Source organism: Balaenoptera physalus, assembly GCF_965194825.1.
Source record: "Balaenoptera physalus genome assembly, chromosome: 2".
Lineage (NCBI taxonomy): Eukaryota > Metazoa > Chordata > Mammalia > Artiodactyla > Balaenopteridae > Balaenoptera > Balaenoptera physalus.
Window position 1 is genome coordinate 45,912,334 of NC_138883.1, and position 24,047 is coordinate 45,936,380.

The following is a 24,047-nucleotide window of genomic DNA, read 5'->3' on the forward strand; positions in this document are numbered from 1 at the left end:
ACCTGCAGTGTGATATGAAGATTTCCCCACCTTCTCCTGCTCTCTTCCCCTTTATTCTTTGTGTGTGTATGTGTGTTTGTGTGGAAGCCCAGAGTCTTAACCACTGGACCGCCAGGGAAGTCCCATTCTCTTTTATTCTTCATAGGTGTCCATCCCCCTTCAATAAATCTCTTGCACATTTAATCACATCTTGACATGTTTCTGGAAGACCCAAAATAACACAAAAAACTGAAAGGAAAATGTGTAATACAGATTTTAAAATTTCTCTTATATATGTTGAATGTGCCAGGTAACATACAGTACAATGTTTTTAAAACAAACTGCAAAGTCTTTGGATATTATATATGAAGTTTTAATTAATAAGAAACGAAAATTTATTCAGATCAATTTATTTGAACTCACATCCAAGAAGAAACATTCAACTTCAGGATTAGAAATAAAAATGGGAACACTCTACTTCTTTTTGGGTAAGGGGTGGATACAAGCCTGATAAGAGTACTAATAGCTTTGTGAAGTTACTACTTAAACTCTGTATATTCAAGTATATATCGAATGCGTACTTGGTTTATACAGAATTTATCCAATTCTAGCAAAGTCAGCATAATTTAAGTAAATCTCCTTGAGTTTTACACCCTCAAGTCTGAAAGCTTAGATTTGATTATAACCATGGCAAAAGTGATTATCTTTACTTCCTGCAAATGTAATCAACTTTTAAAATAACTTAAGCAAACATCAATTTCACACAAACCTTATTAAGGGTAGGAGGAAATTGCAACTGTTCATCTAATTGCAGAGTCTAAACCATAAATTCAAATTGTAACATTATCTTTACTGTCAAATAAGTCAAGAAAGCCTATTACAGACTAAAAGAAGTGAATGTGAATCTGCAGGGTCCACTAAGGGAATATGTTGAAAACCTATCATCACATTAGTACTTAACAGCTGTACAGAAATTATTTTCAAGTATGCTCCAAGGGTCACCTCTTAACGGAAGAATTAACCTTCAGGAAGTCAAGAGACAAGTATTATTATCTATATTTTATGTGCTAGGAAATGAAAGTAAAGAAAGATTTAGGATTGAGTAATCTATTCAAAATTAAAAAGTAAATCAAAAAAGACCGGCTTTATTTGAAACAGGAGTCATGTGCCTTAAATTCCTTTCCATTGGGTTATATCCATTAGGCTACTGTTCTATTTAGTCTACATTTCTATTTAGAAGCCAAACCATTTCCAAAATTACCTCCATTTTGTCTCTAATATATTCACATGTTAAGAATAGTATAGACTCCTGTAGTGTTGCTCATTTCTAGTAGACCATTAAAAAAGAAAAACCTCTTGTGCTTTCTGTTCAATCTTTAGAAATAAAAATGGATGTAAAACTGATTATGTAAAACTAAGATTGTAAAGATTTTCTTCCGAAGTAGAAACAATAATCTGCTTGACTTAAAATCTTTTATTCATTTGGGCATTAAATTACGTAACACACAATCTATTTTACATTTAAACACTGTTTCCCTTGTGTTATCTCCAGGAATGTTATATAATTAAGTCCACTTCCTGTGAAATTTGCTCTACCAAAATCAATATATAACCTATTTGACTCTGATTATAGCTAAAAGTGACAAAAAAGATTTTTAATGAAAACTAAGAGTATATTTGTAAGAGTTAGGTCTCAAGGCTTTTGTTTCATAGGAAGGAAGCTCTCTATTACATGGATCTATAAAATGATCCAAACTTCAGAGAGACAGGAAGCTGATAACTTGATTTATCTTCCTAATGGCTTTGGCTCATGAATAAATGATAATGGTTTGTGTTTTTCTTATAAAAAGAAATGTAATTTGTGTAATGATATGAGTCCTTTTTGCCACATTTGCTCTACTTTTTTAAAAAGGATTTCTAATTACTTAGACATTCTTTATATTATTTACAATAAGAAGTCAAAACTTTTAACTGAAAGCCATTTTTCTGACCACAGTTTGCCATTAGCTGACATTCAGGAAGGAACACAGGTCTGATCACCAAATCAATAAATCTAGCCACAGACTGACTAAAAGCTTCCTTTAATCTTCTTCCTATTAGGTCTTCCTTTAAATTAAACCATTCCCTCAGTGAATTATTTAAGTGAATGGCATGGTTATAGAAAGATCAGATATGATTCTTCATACAAAAATGCTCAAGGAACCTAAAAAATCCATTCAGCATGTTTCAGGAATTATAGTATGATCAAGATGCTGTAGCTTAAAAAAGGAGAGGGGGGTTTGGGGGTATTCCTGAAAGCTTCAGAGAGAAATAGAAAAGTCAAGTTTATTTCCTGGTTAGGGCAGGATGATTCCCAAAGCACATTTAAGTGTCTGGTCCAGACTAGCTATTAGTGATCAAGTAGTCCCCTTTCACTGTCAAGGCTTTCCCCTGAGGTGATGCCTAAAGTCTTAATTTTAATATTTTATCATGTTTCTTTTAGCCCCATCCTCTCTCACCAGTAAGTGCCACACATTTCCACCATGCTGAATGCTTTCTCAACTCTGAAATTTACACTTTTCAAACGCTCACCATGTCCAACTTAGTTACAAAATTTATTGGGTTGGCCAAAAAGTTCGTTCGAGTTTTTCCGTATACTATGAAAAACCCGAACGAACTTTTTGGCCAACCCAATATATTTAGATGTATTTGTATCTTCCCACATTGTTCCTCTCAAAAATTATACTCATTTAGTTACACACAATTTCAGTAATTACATTTTTAATGAGTTAAGTTTCTGAATACCAAATGCTCTTCCAAATGTGTCCACAAGTCACTGAGAAAGGGTTAAACCTTTCTAAATTCCAATCCCTTCATGCTTTAAAAAATTTATTATTACTCTTCTTTTTCCTTCATGGTAAACAATTCCTTTCTCAAATCTTACATTTCTACTTTCCCGATTTCTTTTCTGTAGCAAATACCAAAGGAAAAAATACAAACCGTTTCAGCGTAAATGAGTCTCCTTCCTGCTCTCATTTACTAGATCACCTACTTCAAGGCTATATAAATGGCAGTATTTTGAAAATGTTAACAGCTATCAATACCTTGAAGTTGAAAAAATAAGAAAGCCAGAGAAAATATATCACAAGCAACCAGTTTGAATATACAAAAGGCTACTTAGATCTTGATTTTCATATAAATACTAATTTTTACCATTATAAAAGACAACGTAATATTTCATTTTTCTTTATAAAATTACCTTTTAACAGAATATTCATTAGCTAGTCATTCCTTAGGTTTTTCTGTATTGATAAAAAGTTATTTTTAAAAGAAAAATATTTAAAACAATATTGTTTCATAGAAACAGAAAGTCTCAATATCAAATTCTGATAAAAAACTATAATTATGGGTAGAGTCTTACCATACTATTAATTTTCTTTCACCAAAGATGGACATTTAGGAAGTGCTATATTGGTAAATAAGATAAGCTTCTCAGTGATCTACAAAAGCGCCACAATAAAGATGAGGTAGTATGAGACTGTCCCACTTTTGTAAAAGGGAAATATCATCTTTAGAAGAGATATTTATCCTGACATTGGTGTTGATATCCTGAGCCTCATCACTGCTAAGAGAGGTGCCATTTTAGTAGCTAACCCTCACTGGAACCAAGACAATCTTGAGATCACTGAGAAAAAATATGCTAGAAGACAATGGTAACAGATTTTCTTGTTTAATTTTGTGATAATTGCTAAAAATTTATTTTAAAGCAATTATTTTTAAATGCCATCTTTATGTTATCAGCAGAACTGCAGGAAAGGGAAATGCTACTTCAACATAAAAGCAATGATACTTAAGAAACATCTATTCTAACGTGGAAACTGAGTCAAATTTCTTTCAATCCAGGTAGAAGCAGCTTCCTACTAGAGCTAAACTACCATCAAGAAATCAATTACTATGATATTAAAAATGCCAACTTGTACAAAGGGGTAAACAACTCACCAGAAGGAATAACTGTCTAAGAAATTTATTATTCACTGATTCTTTAAGAAAGAAGAGTAGGCTATCATTCCATCTATCTTATAAGATTTCTAAAAATACTTCCCTGTTCTGGGGATGTTAAATTCAAAATATTACGCCTGGTGCCCAGTATTGTTCAGTATGGCATAAGCCACGTAGCTCTCAAAATGTTTCCCTTTTTTTGAAGCCATACTGAAGACATGCTAGTTCTGAAAATAGTAATAATTATCTGAAACCTGAAGATCAAAACCAATATTAAGCTCCCTGAATACTGGGCTCCATGTTTACTTCTTGAATCTTTATTCAAGCTCAATTTAAAATAATGAAAAACTACCTAGGTCTCTTTGGTTACCAATGGAAATTTGTGGCTGTTTATAAACTGTGGCATCTCTCCAAACTAACAGGCTCAGAGTTTCTAAAAAAGAGCTAAGCAGAAGCAACAGTTCATAAGTAAATACAGAAAAACCTCAGTTGCTTTATTACTTTAGTAACTACTAGTTACTAATAGTGTTATCATTATTTTTAAAGCTTCCAGTGAGAAAGGAACAATACTTATGTTCTGAAGATGGTAACTTCTTCCAAGTGTGAGAGAAAGATCTACTCAAGGAATAATAAATGACCATGCCACATTATAGAAGAATAAATTCACCCCCAAAATATCATGTCCTCATTTGATTCTTACTGACCTGATTAATCAAATTTAGTAATTCTGCTTTACAGTTAATATTTAAAATGAAAACACATGAAGTTTGATTTTAAGCCATTTTGCTAACCTTTAACATCCCTATTAGTAAATTATAAAAGTCAATTACATTAGTATGGACTGTAAATTACAACACACTCAGCTTTACTGAAGACTTTTAAAACTGAAAAGGATGATGGGGAAACTATATCTTATGTATAGGAATGCTAATGGCATAGGATAACAAAGCATTTTATATGTAAGAAAGGACAGGATTATTTTTAAAGAAAAGTATGAAATACAGATTATTTAACTGTGTTTGCAATGCCTACCCAACTTCAAATATCCCTGGATCATATGCAAATTACAGTTAAGAAAAGAAAAAAATTAAGTATACAGTCTACATAGTGAAAACAAAAACCAAACACCTAGTCAAAAATATCCATTAACTCCTAGTGTGTAACAATTATTAAACAATTATTATTGTTAAACAATTATTGTATCCTAAGAAAAATAAACTGATCTGGAAGTAAAATTTAGGGCATAAGTTTATTTTGGACTTCAACTGCCCCTGTAGAAAAATTCAAAGTGGCATAATAAGAAAAATAAAATATTAAATGAAAATATGTATATAATCACTCCCGTGTTCCTACCCTTTTCCTAGCATTGTTGTTCTGGTGCATCAATCCTGAGTACTCTAACTTTTGATTTATAGTGATATTCTTTCAGATATAATTTCATGGAAGAAGGAATTGGAAGGGCATCAATGCCATCATAAGTTGTACAGTTACAAATAACTGTTCTGCATATATGCTGCAGGGGAAAGGGGAAAGTCCGAATTAAAGGAGTGGATAAAAGTGGTTCGAAGAACATACAGGCACTCGGGTCCTTATAATGCTCTAGGAGCCCAGTAATGTCAGGAGAATGGAAGACACAAGGATCATGTGCATCAAAGCTAAAGTTGTGATTCCACTGTTCAATTCTAGCATGAAGAGAACGACTATAGCGTCTAAAACTAACGGAGAATAAATAGTCTTCCTGTGCTGAATCTCGCAGTAAAAAGGTACCCTCTGGTTTTCCGTCTAGTAGAGCTTCAGCTGCATATTTATCCATAACGCCCCAGTAACATGGATTATTATTGATCTGAAGGAGGTCTGGTACAAGACAGTGGACATAATCAATCTGGGTATGGTACTTAGGAGGTGTTTCCAGTTGCAGGATTTCTTCATCAATTTCCCATTTGGGTTTGTTTCTTTTCCTGGAACTTGTGCAAAGTGTTATAATTTCATCATCTGAATCCATATCACTATCTTCTATACTGTTATTTGAAGCCAGGTTCATTATAGAGCCAGTCCCAGAACCACCTCTACCTGAAGAATCGTTATTGGTTATGACACAGGGCTGAACACTGGTATGTGAGAAGCAGTTGACCTCTTCCATGTTTCTTCGTTGTTTTAGTTGACCATCCCTCAATTCAGTCTGAGAAAAGTCTGTGCTTACCCATTCATCTGATTTGGGACTTATAGGAGCAGTGTGTCGTTTAATAAAATGCCACCTAAAGGCTAAATCTGATCGAGGTGGGAAAGGACACTTATCTAACATGAGTTCACTGATATGAATTTTTCTTTTAGACGGAAGCCCTGAAGAGTGCCGACTACTACAATTCTTTATTGGAAAACACTGCCCCACAGCATCTTGCAGTTTCTGTTTAAGAGATCGGCCTAAAAATCTATGCCCACAGGAATGATCTAAATCCAACTCGATAGATGAACAGCTGTGCTTCCTTTCTTGGCTCCTTAAAGGAACTTCAGTTTTCTCTAGAGCACTCACTGTTTCAGCATCTGAACAACTTTCACTCTTTTTTGACCAAGATAACTTCTTTCCACTCCATACATAACCATCCTTTCTGTCAGCACTTCGACTCCGACTAGTTTTGGGCCTTACATCTACATTTTTACTATTACTTTCACTATTTTCTGCCATTTTAACAAACTGTCCACAAATTCCAGTGTTATAAATACTGCTCTTTCAGTTTTTCCGGTAGAATGTTTCTTCTGGGCACTTTCTGGATATATCTAAGGAAAAAAAAGATCATTAAACGTTTGTCATTAACATTGTACAGATTATATATCAAGCCCCAATTATACATAAGATGAAAAGATAAAAAAAGATAATTAATACATTAAAAACAAACTACTGGAAATGTTGGAAGGCAGTTCCAAGATATTTTCTTCCCACTTAAATAAACTACTTTACCTTATGCTAATAATTCCATAGTGCCATGGAGTCAAGAATCTGAGTTCTTTTCCCACAGCTAGTTTCGATGTGAATCAAAAAAGCTAAGCATCCTCTCAGCCAAAATAAATGTCTGAAATGTGAACAATTTCTGGTTTTGAGGTACATCTTATGCCAATCTCTCCTCCCCTTATTTTTTAATTTCACAGCAGACCAGGAAATTCTTTGTTAAGATATGAGAAACCTATGAGCTGGTGTTTGATGACCACTACCCTCCTTCTCTCTCCTTGTTTTCTTTCCTATTGATTGAAAATACGAACAGTTTTAAGTTATAAAAGCTGTTAAGAATTTATTAAATAAATAATCACCACTGAATAGTAGGAATGTCATGCAAGAATTCCCAATGCAATTTTTGTCAACTCATTTAAATATTTGGTCAACTTCACTATCAGTCTAGGCAGTTTGTAGAAAATTTGGAATTGGATAAAAATTTGTTATTTTATACACACACACACTTCCTTATATTCTTCTTGATAATTTCAAAAAACAAGCAGATAAAGTTCTATAGGACAATGCCTTTCCTATGAAATTGGCTAGATATACTAGAATTTATAATGTAAATAAAGTTTTATTAAGACTAATAGTAATGATTGGTCATAGGTAGAGACTACTTAACTATTCTTAGATGGAAAAAGATTTAAGCCCAGAACTGGGGGGAGGGATTCTATAATCTCAAATATTTTACAAGTGAAAGTTGAATTTTGAGACTGAGAAAATCAGTTGTACTCAATATTCTGATCATGATTAAGCTTCTGATTATATCAGAGAAACATTAACAATCCCAACAGTCAAGTAAATGTTTAGAGCTATGTGAATCTATTTTCATAGCAGTAGGGTTTGAAACAAGCATCTGCAGAGGCAAATATGATTGGGAAGTGCTTAAAAGTGTGAACTAATGATACAGGCTTGCCATATAAAGTACCCCATTACTAAACAATGAATAGCATCGGGTGATTATACTTATTATTTTGATTTAGTGAGCTCACTGGTACATAATCATTTAAAATCCACAGGGAAAAAATATTTGAAAATCTAAATTTGAAAGAAACATCATCACTTAGTATACCAAAATTATATTCAACAGCATGTCTTGGTTGTTCATTGACTAAATTCCACTGAACAAAAATAAACAGGCAGAAGCTACAAAGTAGGCTGAAGAAAATGAAGAGTCAGTGATCAGAAGAGACGCTTGTTACTAACAGCTTACACTCATATTTTTCAAATAAAAAAATAAAAAGGAGCCCCAAGCAGATATTTTTTTGTTAACACTACATACTTTCAACTTTTTTATTCAGCATAATAATGTGAAAAGTATAGCATGTAAGGTTTAAAATACCTGGTGTTTTTATTTACTTTAAAAATATCAAAATAGCAGATTATTAACTCTATGATCAACTTTACTCCACTGGGTGTGAGCATCTTCATCTTCCTTTATTTCTACATCAGAGCTAAGTCTGTACCTCTGCTCTCTCTTTTTTTTTTTTTAAACATCTTTATTGGAGTATAAATGCTTTACAATGGTGTGTTAGTTTCTGCTGTATAACAAAGTGAATCAGCTATACATATACATATATCCCCATATCTCCTCCCTCTTGCATATCCCTCCACCCTCCCTATCCCACCCCGTACCTCTGCTCTTGATTACATTCCCACCTTTACCAGGGCCTGCTTCCATTGCTAGCTCTTAACTTCTCTCTGCCTTCAAAAACAACCAAGTCTCCTATAAACTCTTTTAGTGATTCCAATGCTTCCTTTAGTTATAATTGCTGCTTTCCATATTAAATTTCTTAATTAGTGTAACTTGATTTCCTCTCAAAAAGAAAATAGTTTTGTTTTTCTCTAATTATGAAAGAAATAATGATCCAGTTTAAAATGGCTATGTGAAAATCTTTTTGCTCCATCTTTCTCTCAGAAGTCAGCCCAAAACAAGGGAAAATGAGAAATAAAAACAAACCTCATCTTCAATGAAACTAGCAGATATCTATAACCTGAGTGACAAAATACAAGGACAGAAAATGAATAGAGGAGCAATGACTGACTCAGCAGCGGAGAGGAAGGTGACACCAGGCACAAAGGCAATGTTGATGAGAAGCAAGCCAACAGAGCAGGCAAAGTCCAGGACACCCAGAGGTACCAGGTGCTACAGAAAGTATGGATGGAGAACAGGGCAGAAAATGGGGAGGCAGGTTGAAAATTTGCATACGTGCAGTTAGATCTCTCTGGTTGTTACTCTCATACTTAGAGGAGATGGGAAATTTATCAATGTTATTTGGAGAAACTGAACCAGAGAGGCTCAGGACTTTGTATACTAGGCATGGTGAGGACAGATGGGAGGCTTGGGACTAAAATCAGAAAGAAAATTCCCTGCTCCCTTCTTCCATCCAGCTTCTAGAACTCCAGCAGCCAAACTTACACCTCCTAATAGGAGACTGGAAGATACTATGCTGGAGAAACAGAATGGCCAAAGAGAAGAGACCTATAGATGCTGATAACTGGAAATCCTCCAATAAAAAGCTGGAGGGCCACCCCAGCATGCTGTGAAGCTCATCCATCCATAAGCCCAGCCTACTTACATAGTGCTTTCAGGCAGCACTGTTGTGCTTCATTTACTCTAGAATATGACAGGTCACCAGACTTTTGAGGAAAGCCTCTAAAATAAACAAGCGACTAAAACAAAGAACTTGGAGAAAAAAGTAACTATGAAAGCAGCAGGAAATAAAATAGATTTCTTCCAAGTTAAGAGAATATATTATACCAATGAATAAAATGAGGTAGGGACAATCAGAGAATAAGAAAAATTTGGAAATTAAAACCATGATTGCAGGAAAAAAAATATTCAATAGGAAAGTTGGAGGTAAGCTGAGGAAATAACAGGAAAGAGGAAAAAAATGGTTAACTAGACAGAGAAGATAAGAAAATTAGAGGATCAATACAGACACTTCACAGAAAATAACAAAATGGAGAGGGAAATTATAAAAGAAAATATATTAGAAAATTTCCCAGAACTGAAGGACATGAGTCTCCATACAGAAGAAGCACAATGAGTGCCCCACACAAGAGAAAATACACACCAAGTTACATTATTCTAAAATGTTAGAACCTTAGAGATAAAGAGGTGATACCAAAGTCTTCCTACCTTATAGACAACAATACTATAAGTACTGTATGCTTATAAATCTGTTAAAGAGAGTAGACCTTGTGTTAAGTGTTCAATCGATTTATGTATGTAACCCAGCCAAAAAAAAAAAAGCCTTCCTGAGGGAAAAAAGTCACAAAGGACTGTAAATAAAATAGCATCTGTTTTCTCAACAGTAAGTAACAGTGGAAGCTAGGGGATAGTTTCCAACCTTGAAGATAACCAGCCTAACAATCAATCAAATAGGATAAAATAAAGAAATTTTCAGACATGCAAAGTAACAACAATTTTACCTCATATTGGAGGATGTGCTCTTCTAAAATTAGAGTGTAAACCCAAAACAAATGACATAACATAGGAAACAAGGTATTTAACATATGAGAAAGGAAATGTGAATTCCTGGGATGATTAAGAAGGGAAGTTTCCAGACAACAGGGTGTTTGGTGCTGCTAGAGAGCAACTAGTTCATATAACCACATAAGGACGTAAGGCTCTTTGTGTAATAAGAGAATGGAAAGAGAGTAAGGAGACTAAAAGAGAGGTAAATCCTCATCTATCAGAAGAGGAACTCAACCAATAATGTCTAATAATTGACGCATCAAGAGAGAAGTATAAGCATATGATTTAGAAATGTGAAGATAAATATCAGAGAAACAGAAATTATGAAAGTAGAAGCCTTTGAGATGGGTAGGAGAGGAATGCAGCATTTCTTAGCTTATCTAAGCTTTTCAGCTTAATTTAACTTGAACCTATGTACACATATCATTTTGATGACCATAAATAAAAATAACAGTACTTTATACTCACTGTGAAAAATTCAAATTTAAAGTTATGAAGAAAAAAGTAAAAACTATCCATAGTCCTACCACCCAGCAGTAACCATTATAACATTTTCAGTATCTCTATACATGTACATGACAAGGATGCAGTTCCATAGCACAATGATGGCAGGCATTAGAAATATAGTGTGAGTCCAGTTTATTTTGTACTAGCCATATGACCTTGAAACCTCAGTTTCTTCATCTGTAAAATGGAGATACTGATGCTATCTATTTCATTAGGCTGGTGGGAATTAAATGAAATAATGTATGTGAAGTATATACTTAGCTCAGATTCTAAATGTACCAAGTATACAATAAAGTTTAACATATTTTTTCTTTTTTAAAAAAAGAAACAGATATAACATATGTTTTATTATAGCACCCACGCCAGTTTTATAGAAATAGTTCATAAAGGAAGAAATCACAGAAATACCTCTGTCTCTAGCCCATGCTAACTATTAAGTTTATAAGCAAGTATAATTTTCAGGATGATAACTAATGTTTCAAAATAAAAAAGGATTGATACACTAGATATAGCTGAAACTCAACAGACCATGAAGCTATAGAACAATTTGACATTTTCCCTCAGAGAACTGATTTCCAGCCTTACTCTATACAAGTTTACATGCTAACATAACAGATTTACTTTAGCAAGGCTTACCAACTTGTACATAATAGGTAGCAATCCATCAAGTATCTCTGGATTTTAGGTTAATTGTTCTTACATACGCTAATGCTACAGGGATCCATAAAATAAAGCAAAAAATGCCATTGCCCTAGATGAATTTTCCATACATTTACCTGTACTTAAAGAGTTAATGCATAGAAAATCTTCTTCTGACTGGTTATCTTTATTTATTTATTTATTTATTTATTTATTTTTATTTTTTTTAGAGCCTGGGTGGTTATCTTTTTGTACCTAAGAACTACAGCCTTATATAAATTTTACATAGCATTCTTGTGATAGAAAACTGAGTTCATGCTTCAGAAGTCCCACTTTTATAAATTGTTATGGTAAAAAACATATTTGGTAAAATATACCGCATCACTATATGGGCCAGAATGTCACTTAATGTTGTAATCTTCAAAGTAGGAAGAAAATTTAACTTCTATTTATACTTGTCTAAAAATTAGAAAACTTAAAATTTATGAATATTGAATATATGATTGACAATGTTCCCATCACTCATTGTGAGATGGTTATTTGTCTGATGAGGTGCTATTCCTGAGGGAAGAGTGGGAGCTCCAAAAAGCTAAGGACTTGATGGCAACCCTCTCCATTTCTTTGTGTACTTTTAGTGCACCGCAACTGATTCCATGTTGCTGGAATACATTTGTGGATTATATTATCTTACGTAAGAGAATCTTTACAATACTTTGTAAATAGACATGATCACAGAAATTTTATAACACATGAGGTTTGCTAGTTATCTCAGGGCAAAGTACTTAAGTTGCTGAAATTTTAAGACAAGTTATGTATTTTTCTTTTACAAAATGACAAGTGTTCTAAGTTTGATGACCTTTACTGGGATAATAAGTTGCTCTGAGAAGCTACTTAGCAGATACATTAAGAAAAAAGGCAAAACAAAACATTTAACTGGTCTCTTCATGGTTCAGGTAACTTAAAAAAAAAACTTATGCTATGGTGAGATCTTTTTAGAAAAAAAGATATTCAGAATTTCCTTCACTATCACATGATTTTATTATAATAATGATAAAAATGAATCATGCATATAACTCTCGCATCTTTACACTTTAAACAGATGGCAAAAGATCTTCTAATCTCTTCCAAAAGTTGCATTAAATCAAAATTCATAAAATTAAAAAAATTCAATCACATTGCTCTCAATAAAAATAACATTATTAATTTTTAAACATCTTTATTGGCGTATAATTGCTTTACAATGTTGTGTTAACATTATTAATTTTTAGTGAAAAAATTTTTTTATTTTTAAAGACTAAAAATGAGTTTTAAAAAAGTGCTTTTGGTGTCTTGCCTATACATGTAAAATCTGAATGTTAAAAAAAAGTGTAAGGTTCTGAACCTGAATGAGTCCTTTCAAATACCCTATCATTAATTGTTGGAATTTTATACAAACTTTGTAGAAATGAAGTAGAAGATGAGATACAAAATGTTAAAAAGTGACTTTAATACCATCTTTATGTAGTATAGAAATCAACGATGATACTTTGAAAAGTGTTCACAAATCAACAATCTTTGTCAGTAACTGCAAAGAAGCTCTTTTTTTTTTTAAAGAGGATGAAAGAATCACTTGGGAGAAAGTTGCTTTGACTCTTGATTCAATAATTAATTTTTTATGAAGGCATCTAAGTTACAATGCCCTGGGGAATACACAGTGACTTTTTAAAATTGTTATTTCTTAATGAGCAAGAGGCAAATGTCTAAAGCAAGTTTATTTAAACCTTTTTCAAAAAATCAAGTTCTTGGATTCACTAGCCATTTGATCCCAGGTTCTATAATCAATTGCACTGAACAGTGATAAAGGAATGAATACCCAATGTGACCCTTCTATGCTAACAACAGATTTAAGTAACATTTAGTTAGTACTCTTGAATAAGGTTGGGAAGGTGATTTTAATTCAAATTCCCATTGAAAACTTTTTTTAAAGCCAGTAATTAAAGGGTTAAACTTCATTCATCTAGAAACTTCATTGTATTCTCTATGATGTTGGACAATAGAGCATTATTGTACATATTAATCATTCATTGAACTACTGTGTCTACGATGCTGATGTCTACCTAAGGCCAGAATTCATGTAAATATGAAATTTGATGTTATAAAGAATAATTTACTGTACTACAAAGAATTCACAAATAAATTATTATTCTGGAAGTTATTGAACCCTGGGAATTTCCTTATCCAATCTGTGATTCCAAAGTGTACCACCTGCCATTATGTGTCCCCAACTCCTTGAATGCATTCTGGTCATAGTGCATGTTATCTGAACTGGACTCTGTGGGTTAGAGCCCTTGATGTTTGATCATCGCCTAATACTTGAGTCGGATTCTACGGGAACACTTAAGAGTCCATGAATGGAATATACTGGATAGTACAAGATAGGTAAATTCCTCGGAATGTTAATGAAAAAACATAAAAAATGGGTTTGTTCAAATGAGAAACATCTCTGAACTATAAAGTGTTTTTTTCTCATTACGAAAGCAATAGAGGTTCATTTTCCAGTAAATATTTTAAAATATCTCCTTTTTCATGCTACCAAGCCATGGCTCTTGGGACTTAACTGGATTTATTTGGGAAAACAAACAAACATAAACACACACACACACACACACACACACACACACACACACACTGATTAGCACCACTACACCCTTACTTCCCTTCTCCAGACTTTCTCCACTTACTTTCCTAATTATATTTTGCTTATGTCAGTGTCCCCCAATTTGAACTCCTGTGTACACTAGTGCTGAAAGATGTTAATATATACATGTTCTAGAGAAACAGAGGTTTCCTTATTAAACAAGTTCGGGAATCACTTCCCCTCTGAAAGATTACAAGGCACCTTTAGCAAAAGGTTCCAAGAGGTCCTTCAGTTAAGAAACCTGCTTAAAGCCACAGTTTCCTTTATTTAACTCATCATAGAGCTGTTCTCTGGAAGAAACTGTGGGAGAAACATTAACTTGGGCTAACATTAAAATAAGTGTACATTCCCTGAGCATGCTAGCTAAAGATAAAGAGAAATGTCTAGGACCTGTCACTGAAGAGGGTTAATTTAGTGTGAAGAGGGAACAGAAAACTAAGAGCTGGCACTATAAACTTCTAAAAGCGCAAGAACCAGGACTTCCCTGGTGGCACAGTGGTTAAGAATCCACCTGCCAATGCAGGGGACACGGGTTCGAGCCCGGGTCCGGGGAAGATCCCACCTGCCGCGGAGCAACTAAGCCCATGTACCACAACTACTGAATCTGTACTCTAGAGCCCACAAGCCACAACTACTGAAGCCCGCCCGCCTAGAGCCCGTGCTCTGCAACACGAGAAGCCACCGCAATGAGAAGCCCACGTACCGCAACGAAGAGTAGACCCCGCTCGCCGCAACTAGAGAAAACCTGTGCACAGCAATGAAGACACAACGCAGCCAAAGATAAAAATAAAATAAATAAATTTATTAAAAAAAAAAAATTAAAAGCGCAAGAACCTTAACAGAATCTTAGAAACCAGACTATTTAAGATATTCGATTGTGACTCTTAGAGAATAAACTGGACTGTACAGATGTACTTCTTCCTTTCAATTTGTAATTTTTTAATTATAAAAATAATATATGCTCATTATAAAATATATGGAACATTCAGAAAAGTTCAAAAAGGAGGAAAAAAACCTGTAATTCAATTACCTAGAGGCAATCAATTTAGACATTTTGGCCAATTTCCGTGTAGTCTTTCTTTCTATGAGTGCAATTTAGTCTAAAGAGGAAATTTTTAAGTTATAAAGATCTATAAAAAATTAACAATCTAGTTTTTCACTATACCATATTTAAAAATGAAGCATGGTACAGATGAAACAACAGCATGAGTTGCTAAATCATCAAACATGATTTAAAATTTAGACTTTGTCACTTACTAGCTATCTCTCCTGATTTTTAGAATCTCATTTAGCTTCAGTGTTCACATTGTTAAATCTGGATACTGTCAGCTGCCCCAAGTTTTTACTGCCAGGATTAAAATCTATGAAAGCAGCATACATTGAGCTTAATGAGAATACATACTATGTTCTGTAACACGTTCTGTCTTCTCAGAACCTTCCATGTAGAATAAGCTAATTTCTAAAAATGAGAGATGGGAAAGTGGCAAAATTAAGGAAAAAGAATGAAAGGAAACAAAGGCTACATATAAGGCTATAAAATCCAGACAAAAACATATCTCAAAAACCTGAGGCTGAGGATGCTTTGGCATTTCTGAAATATCATAAAGCACTTTCTATTACTCCTGATACTAAACATGTTCTTTTAAAAAGTGTTTTTAAGCTTTAAATTCTTGAAAAGTAGTATGGGTGTAAATAACCAAACTTAATTATAAAAGTTTGTAATTTCTTACAAGCTAACTTAGTAAATAAACAGATTTCAACAGAAATAGTAGGCAAAGTTTTTTTTAAAAAAACTGATCATAGATTATTCTTTTCATAGTTTTATGATAACTATGTATGATTACATTTAAGCTTGGGTTAACAAGTTTTACCTACAAACTAGCATAATGTTATTCTAGAATTAAATAAAATTGTTCTCATGTTCTGATAAAACTAAATTCTAAGTTTTATGGCAACAGTTATGACTTGGAGAGGCAGTATGGTAGACTACTTGGATCAGAAGTTAATAGACCTGGGTTCTATTTCTAGTTCAGACAGTTGGTTAGGTGTGTGACCTTGGACAACTCACAACCTTTCTGAGCCTTGGGTTTTTTCATTCATAAAACAATGATAATATCTGTCTCACTGTGGTAAGGATCCACTGCCACTGTAACAACACAAGAGTCAAATATTAGAAACTGGGATAGGAACTGGGTAGGTTGAGAGTAGGACTTTCCTGTATTCCCTTTTATACCTTAGAAAGTTTATACATACACAAGTATTATTTACCCTAAAAATAAATTAAATAGGCTGGTAAGATTCAGGACACTTTCAGAGATATAAAAATCTTCAGATTTCTAAACTGCCTTCAATGTTTTTTTTCAATACTCTGTTCTCAGTTTTGTTATTACTCTCTTCTTCTAGCCTTATCTTTTATAGGATTAATAATGTTTACATCAAATATCAATACATATTTTATTAAAAAGGAATTTTAAAAACTCCTCTCATAAGGCAATACTGATATGCTTCCTGGATAAACTAAGATTATATGTCATTATTATTTATATAGATAATACTGCCACAAGTAGAATGGTAATATATTCATGCTTTCTCACCCTACAGTCCTTGAGAACAACAATATTTGTGAGCCTAAGGGTACTAAGCATGGTCACAACAGAGAAACGGTAACTAATCTTCACTGCAATTGAAGCTGCGACCTTGGCATGATTTTCAGTGAGTCCATTCAGCTATCCACTCCTATGAGACATGTACCTGACAGCCACATTGGTGACGGACAGCTACACTGGTTTCTTTTTAAAAGCTATATTATCTTAAATAACCAGGCAATTTAACTAAGATTTAAGTTACACATTTCATTACCACACTATTGTCTTGTACATATTATTTGAATGTCTGTTTCCCTCACCAAGATCATGAATTCACTGAGGATATTAAAATTTGTCTTTTTAAAATCTGACTGAAACAGAAATGGACACGTGAAAACATACTGGCAAAAGCAAGAATACATCTTTTAACATTTGAAAAAATTTACTGGATAATGATTCAGACAACTCCATTTTAAATGAAACCATTAAATGCCCACCCAAAGTACCCCATTAATAACACAAGACAATTAGTTTTATACATCCATGAGTATCTTCTATATACTATAACAATTCTATGGAAGAAGGGGTCATCTTCATTTTAGAGATGAGGAATCTGACATTCAATAAAAGTAAAGAAGTATATTCAAGGTCACACGAGTAACTGTCAAGAGTCAAAATTAAAATCTAGGGTTGTTCAACTCTAAGGCCCTAGCTCTTTCCATACATGTGAAATTTGTAAAAAAAAACCCCAAAAAACAAAAAAACAAAACAAAAAACCCTATGAATCAAACGTGTTCACTGCTAAAGCATAGTGAAAGGAGAGAAGCGCAAACACCATTCATAGTTTTAAAGTCACATGGTGTTACATATTTTATAGTTACGGCATTTTATAGCTATAAATCTTGTTCCAAATTGGCAGATTCTTCTTATGCTGAGCTCTGAAAAGCACTACACTGAAATTTCATGATGATTTATTTGATGTATTATCGGACTTCTTCTTGAACCCGTCTATCCAGTGATAATTGGATTTAAAAAAAATTAGAAATCAGTCTATCTAAACAACGAATGCTCTCCAAATAAAATTAAGCCACGCGGAAAGAATCATCTCAGGTATTTTTTGCTCTTGTGGGAAATCAAGGATAGGTTGGTTATTTTTCCACAAATCCCAAGTTCTTTTTCAGCCAATCACTCTTCCTCTTCATTCACGTACCAAACCTCAGTGTCTAGCAAGCCTATTTGGAGCCCTAGTACTCAAAGCAACACCCTTCACAATGCCACCACGGTAAGAACTATACCACGGTTTGTCTAAATGTGTTTGCAACTTTTCCCAATGGAACTAGACTGAAAAACAATGGGGAAAACTCTACAACAGAAAAACGTTTCTCTTATGTCATAAACAAGTTCCGATTGAGACTAGAAGGTGGGTAGCACGAAAAATATCATTGTGAAGGTTTTAATCAGAGACCGGTCTCCCAACATGGAGAACGTGAAGACCCAAGCAGAGCATAAACTTAATGGCCAAGACCTTAGCAAAGATTGTAAGGATCGAAGGAAGTATTCAACAATATACTTTAGTTCTAGCTCTTCTTTTATATCTAAATATGCACTTCAGTGAACTTTAGGTTGGGTTTGAATAGGGAAACCCGAATTACTTTCTTCTTAAGGGATATATGTAAAATGTCCTATAGAATAAGCATTAATGTACACGCCAGACCTCCAGGAACCATGAACTGAGATTAAGTCTTCCCTCCTTTACCGGTATAGAAATGACAAGATGAAGGCGCCAAGGATGCCAAGATTAAAGGCTTGAGAAGGGTCTCGGCTTCCTTTTCTCGAAAGAACATGCCCAAACATCTCGTTCTCTAGCCGGGTCCCAAGGAGGGGCTGGACCCGTACGGGCACCCGGATATGGCTGCCTGTGAGGAGCGCCCGGAAAGTAGAAGCAGACCCCGCTGGGCAAGGCCAAGCAGCAACCACCCTTCCCCCACTCACCTCTCGGAGCGCAGTTTAACTGGGGCTGTCCGAGTGACTGCCGCCATCACCACCGCCATCACTCTGGGTGCTCGCTAAGCTGGAGAAGGGAGACCCAACCACTCCGGCACCTCATGTAGGTCCTCTAAGGCGGATGCCCGTCTGCAAGCCCCCACCCTTCCGTGCGGGGTTCTCATCTCAGACGTCGCAGTCACCGCCTCCACCTGCTTCGCCGGCGCTGCCACCACTTCCGTGTTCGGGTCCCTCCCTTTCTTCCTCACTCCCCCAGCAACCGGCTTTTTCCCAGCCGGCGGGCGCGCAGCTGACGCCACCGCCCAGCGACCTGGGTCGGGACCGCGCCGGGCGTGGGCGGGCCGGCGCAGGCGCAGTGTGGGAGCACGCCGAGCGCGGGAAGCGCCCTGCATTGGTGCTGCTACCCCACCGGTGCTGCTCCTCGTCGCCTTTCCTCAGTCGTGGAGCTTCGGTGAGTGCTCCCTCCCGCTGCCCGCGTGCGGGCGGCCCAACGAAGCGAAGTGTGTCCTCTTCCCGGCTTAGTGTCGGACAGACCCATCCCTATTCCCTGTTTGTGCCCCTCGGGTGGGGGAAAAGGGGCTGCCGAGGGCGTGTCTCCCGCAGGAGACTAACCTCCCTTCTTCCTGTTCAGCCCCCGGCTTTCCTGTCCTTTAAAATAATACTAACTTTTATAAAACATTTTCAGATAGGTAAAGGAAAAAAATGCCTGCTACACAGAAGCCGATGAGATATGGGCACACAGAGGGACACACAGATGTCTGTTTTGATGATTCTGGGAGGTAAGGTGCTTTGAGAAACAAAAAGAACGTTTCAGGTGTGAACATTAGAACAGTTATTCTTGTATGTCATGTAAGCAGTTCTGCCTAAAATTACTCGTCCAGATAGAAAAAAGGTTGATATCTAAAACGGCACATAAATGTTCTTAGATTTACTGCTTAATTCGGACCAGCATGGCAGTTTTAGTATATCAAGAAAGGCAACGAGTGTGAAATCTTACTTCCAGAGGAGTTGGAATGATATGCGCTTTTCCCTACATTTCCCCTTTTTTCACTTCCTTTCTGCAGCTCACATTATCAGTTATTTTGTCCGAACGGTAGCTGCCTGCTTGTCAAATTTAGTGGCCCATTCTAACTTTTCGGTATTTTATCCTCCCTTGCCTTTTGTGATGCTCTTTCCTTTTTTAAATTGTTTTTAACTTTCTGACGGCTTTTTTTCTAATTTATTTCCTCTGCTTGATTCCTAAATGGTGATATTTTCTCAGGGTTATTCTAGCCCCTGTGGAGGGGTATAATCAATAAACAATCTGTGCGAGGAATAGAAAAGAGTTTTATTTGAGCCAAACTGAGGACTATAGCCCAGGAGACACAGATTAAAGAAGCACTTGAATTGCATTCTGTCGGACTACAAAATGGGGGAGGCTTATAACAGCACAGACTGCAAAATTACATAAGTTGTTTGTGAGAATTATAACTGGAGTTGCAAGAAGTAAGGGTGCTTGTTAAGTAAGGATTAGGGTCCAATATGATGCTTAGTTATAAGGGGAGACCTTGAGACCACAAGGTTGCAGTTGGCAGCTGCTCTCAGATATTGTTTTGAGAACGGCTGATGATATCCTTGAGTATGATACAGTTCAGAAAATTCAAGTTCTCAGTAATGCAGGAACGTGTCTAAAACCGTATCCACAGTGGCCAGCCAGCTCCATATTGAATGCCTGAACTGTAGTTACTCCTTTTTGATTTTTAAGTGTATTCTTTTCTTTTATGGTTAAAGCAGGTGTATGGTGTATGTTTGACAGGCCATAAGACAGGCTGATCTGGTTAGCATAAAATTTAAGTTAAATCATGCATAAGCCACAGTGATTTCCCCATACGTCAATATGTGAATATTTTTTCCATCATCCCTTTTGTCTTTCTAAATCCCATTCCTATGCAGTACTGTCCAGTTGTATGGCTTCTGCTGTCACTCCTATATTGATTCATTCATTGAACAAATATTTGCATGTCTACTCCACTGGGGCTAGAGATACAATAGCGCAAACAAAGCACAGTCTTTTCCCTTATTGACCTTAAGGTCTCTGTAGATTGACAGACATGGAGTACAGATTAATCGCAAAAATAAATGTACATTTAGAATTACACTTAGAAATATTAAGTGATATATGCAGTGATAAGCATCTATGAGGGGAAGTTGGTCTAATTTGAGAAGGCAGGGAAGGCGTCTCTGAGGAAGTGTTTCTTCAGATGAGATCTGAAGATTGAGTTAGACATTCAGAAGTATAAAGAGATGGGTGATGGTGGCAGTGGGGTGGTGATGTTGGCATTCCAGGCAGAGGAAACACTGCAAAGTTCTAATGGGGTTAGGGATCATGATATTCTCAAAGGACTGAAAGAAAGCTAGCCATGCTAAAGTGTAGAGAGTGATGCAAAGATTGGTGAGAGAGAAATTTGTGAAGGTAGGGAGTGGGCATCCTGTCCAAGGCCTTTTTGGCTTTATTAAGGAATCCTGTTTTTATCCTAAAGGCAGTAAGAAGATATTAAAGATTTGAAGCAGAGAGACGTGATCAGTCTCGTTTTTGAAAAGATACATAGAGAATGAATTGGAAAAGGAGCAGGAATGGATGCAAAGAGACTATTAGGAGGTATCTGTATTAGTCTGGTTGAGTGTGATGGAAGCTTGGACTAGAGTAGACATGGGTATGGAGAAAGAGGATATATTTAGGAAATATTTAAAAGGTGAAATCAGTAGAATGGATCAGATATTAAAGATGAAGAAGAGGGAGGTTTCTGGCATAACATCTGCGTTTCTGGATGTTTGGGGAAGTAATTGGCCATTAGGAGATAACCTGAAACATTTGGAGAGGAGCATATTTCAGAGGTAGAACAGGGGGTGGAGATTATGAGTTTGCATTTGAACCTAGTTAGTGTAAGATTTCTTTGAGAATTACAAGTAGAGATGTAGACAGTTAGATAAATGGGTCAAAAGATCAGAGAGGAAACTTAGAGTTAGAAGATAGAAATCTACATCTTCAGCTGCTACCTCCTGGAATTCAGGATTGAGGTACTGGCTGAAAATCTAAATGGGGGAGTTGTCAATATACAAGTGATATTTAATGCTATGAACTTGGATGGAACCACCTAGGGAGGGAGTGAATGTATTTTTAAAAAAAGGTTCGAGGGCTAAACCCTGGGTACTCCAGAATATTTAGAGATTAAGTAAGAGAAGGAGGATCCAGCTAAAAACAATAAGAAGGGATGGCTAGAGAAGTAGAAAAGCAAGACACAAGAATGGTATCAGTAAGCCAAATGTAAAGTATTTTAAGGAGGAGGAAATAATGAACTATGGCAAATGCTGCCTGTAGTGATGTGGAGGCTATGGATGAGCTTGAGCCTTTTTTTCTTTTTTTTTTTTTAACAGAGTGTTAATAAAAGCTTTGTTGCAGTGGATTCAGGAGAATGGAAAGGGAGGAATTGGAGTTTTATGAGGATGACACTCAAAGAATGAGGGTAGTCGGATAGGAATGCGGAGTCAGGAAAGGTGATTTTTGTTTTAAGGTGAGAGAGATTACAGCATATATGTGAGTGGAGATGATCCAACAGAGAGGGATGATAAGCTGTTGTTAGAGTAGAAAGAGGGAGAATTGCTGGAGTGGTGTCTTTGAGTAGATGAGAGGAGCTACGATACAGTGAAAAGCAGGAGAGATTGGCCAAAGATAGGAACATGGTCAATTTTATAAGTAGAGGGAAGGAACGCCTAGGAGGAATAGGGAGAACATGTGAATAATGTCTGTAGATTGCTTCTGTGTTCTGAGTGAAATAGGAAGTAAAGTCATTAGTCGAGAGTGGACAGGAGGTAGAGGTTTGAAGAAAGAGAAGTAGATATGAGATAGATGGTTAGTAGAGAGGGAAAGTTGAATGGACTAGGAAAATGTAATTGGATTGCAGGGCAGGACTAAATAAAGACCTAGTTCAAATTAGTGATCATGAATTTAAAGTGAGATCAAACAACCTGGTTATGTGTTTTCTTCAGCCCTATTTAGCTCTGTAAGTGCAAATTTATTAATAGGCAGAGAGTTGGATTTAACCAGGGTTCGGGTTTTTCCGGGTAAGTATGACAAAGTGAAAGAAGGCCAAGGGATTTGAGAGTAATGCAAAGGAGTGATTTTAATGATAGACTATGGAATCTAAACCAGATTAGGAGGGATGTGAGAATTTGAGGGAGTGAGAAACAGTGAAAGGTAGTTTCCATAGATTGTAGATCCTAATAGAATTTAAAAATTGTTGGAGTTAGGATATTAAGGGTATAAGATGAAACGATAAGTGATTAGAATGCTTGAAGTTGAGATTATGAAGCAGTTGTAATGTTGGTAAAGACAGAATCTAGGCTGTAACCACGGGAGTCTGAGATGGGGTGGAGGACAAGATTGAGTGTCAGAAGGTTTCATCTACATGGTTATTGAAAATACTAAGAATTATGATAGGAATAGTGTTGTTAGGGAAGGAATAACAATGAGCCTTGTGCCAAAAATCTTTAGGGAGCAAGGGGGATTTCTCTTGAGGAATTTGTAGCTGGTCTGATGACAGTTTCAGGCCTTTTTTTTTTAAAGGGAGAGTAGGGTGTGGCAATAGAATGGAAGTGGTAATGAAGTGCAGGAAAGGCCCACCTCCAGATCCCAGAGGGATGTAGAAAAGAAATCAGCCACCACTTAAGAGGGCTGAAGAGGAAATGGTGTCCTCAGAGGAATGTTCAGAAAAAAGCTGATTTTGCTGGTGCCTGATGATGAATCTCATGAGGCCCAGTGGAAGGGTTAGGGAGGGGTGGTCAGATTAGGGAAAGAACATTGCTGTGGGAGGATGGAGGATCCAGATAGAAATGCCTTGGTAATCATTGGCTTCTTAGAGTTATGTCATAAAGAGCATAAAGGCATGATAGAATTAGTCCTTTGCTGGGGCTTCCCTGGTGGTCCAGTGGTTAAGACTTCACCTTCCAAGATGGGACTTCCCTGGTGGTCCAGTGGTTAAGACTTCACCTTCCAAGACGGGGGTGTGGGTTCGATCCCTGGCGGGGGAGCTAAGATCCCACATGCCTGCAGGCCAAAAAACCAAAACATAAAACATAAGCAATATTGTAACAAACTCAATAAAGACTTTAGAACTGGTCCACATCAAAAAAAATTTAAAAAAAAAATTAGTCCTTTGCTCTGAAACTTAC

General features: G+C 36.0%; 2 protein-coding genes across 8 annotated transcripts in view; one reads left to right on the forward strand and one right to left on the reverse strand.

Moving 5' to 3' along the window:
- Positions 1–336: 336 nt before the first annotated feature.
- SOCS4 (suppressor of cytokine signaling 4) lies at positions 337–19,094 on the reverse strand. Of its 2 annotated transcripts, XM_082450449.1 has the most exons (3): positions 18,828–19,094; positions 6,914–7,191; positions 337–6,732 (listed from the first exon to the last, which is right to left on the reverse strand). In XM_082450449.1, the coding sequence occupies exon 3, from the start codon at positions 6,638–6,640 to the stop codon at positions 5,318–5,320; it is 1,323 nt and encodes a 440-aa protein (XP_082306575.1). In that variant the 5' UTR covers positions 6,641–6,732; positions 6,914–7,191; positions 18,828–19,094; the 3' UTR covers positions 337–5,317. The 2 variants fall into 2 exon arrangements, with proteins under 2 accessions (XP_082306575.1, XP_082306574.1); XM_082450448.1 differs by lacking the exon at positions 6,914–7,191 and having other exon boundaries at positions 18,828–19,093.
- Positions 19,095–19,168: 74 nt separating this feature from the next.
- WDHD1 (WD repeat and HMG-box DNA binding protein 1) overlaps positions 19,169–24,047 on the forward strand; it is a 90,526-nt gene continuing 85,647 nt past the window's right edge. For all 6 annotated transcript variants that reach the window (XM_082450351.1, XM_082450349.1, XM_082450350.1 and 3 more), the window contains exons 1-2: positions 19,169–19,290; positions 19,525–19,618. In XM_082450351.1, coding sequence (XP_082306477.1) covers positions 19,542–19,618 — 77 coding nt within the window. In that variant the 5' untranslated portion in view covers positions 19,169–19,290; positions 19,525–19,541. The remainder of the gene's footprint in view (positions 19,291–19,524; positions 19,619–24,047) is intronic.

Coding starts and splice junctions, on each gene's coding strand:
- SOCS4 (XM_082450449.1), bottom strand. CDS start 6,640: ATGGCAGAAAATAGTGAAAGTAATAGTAAAAATGTAGATGTAAGGCCC.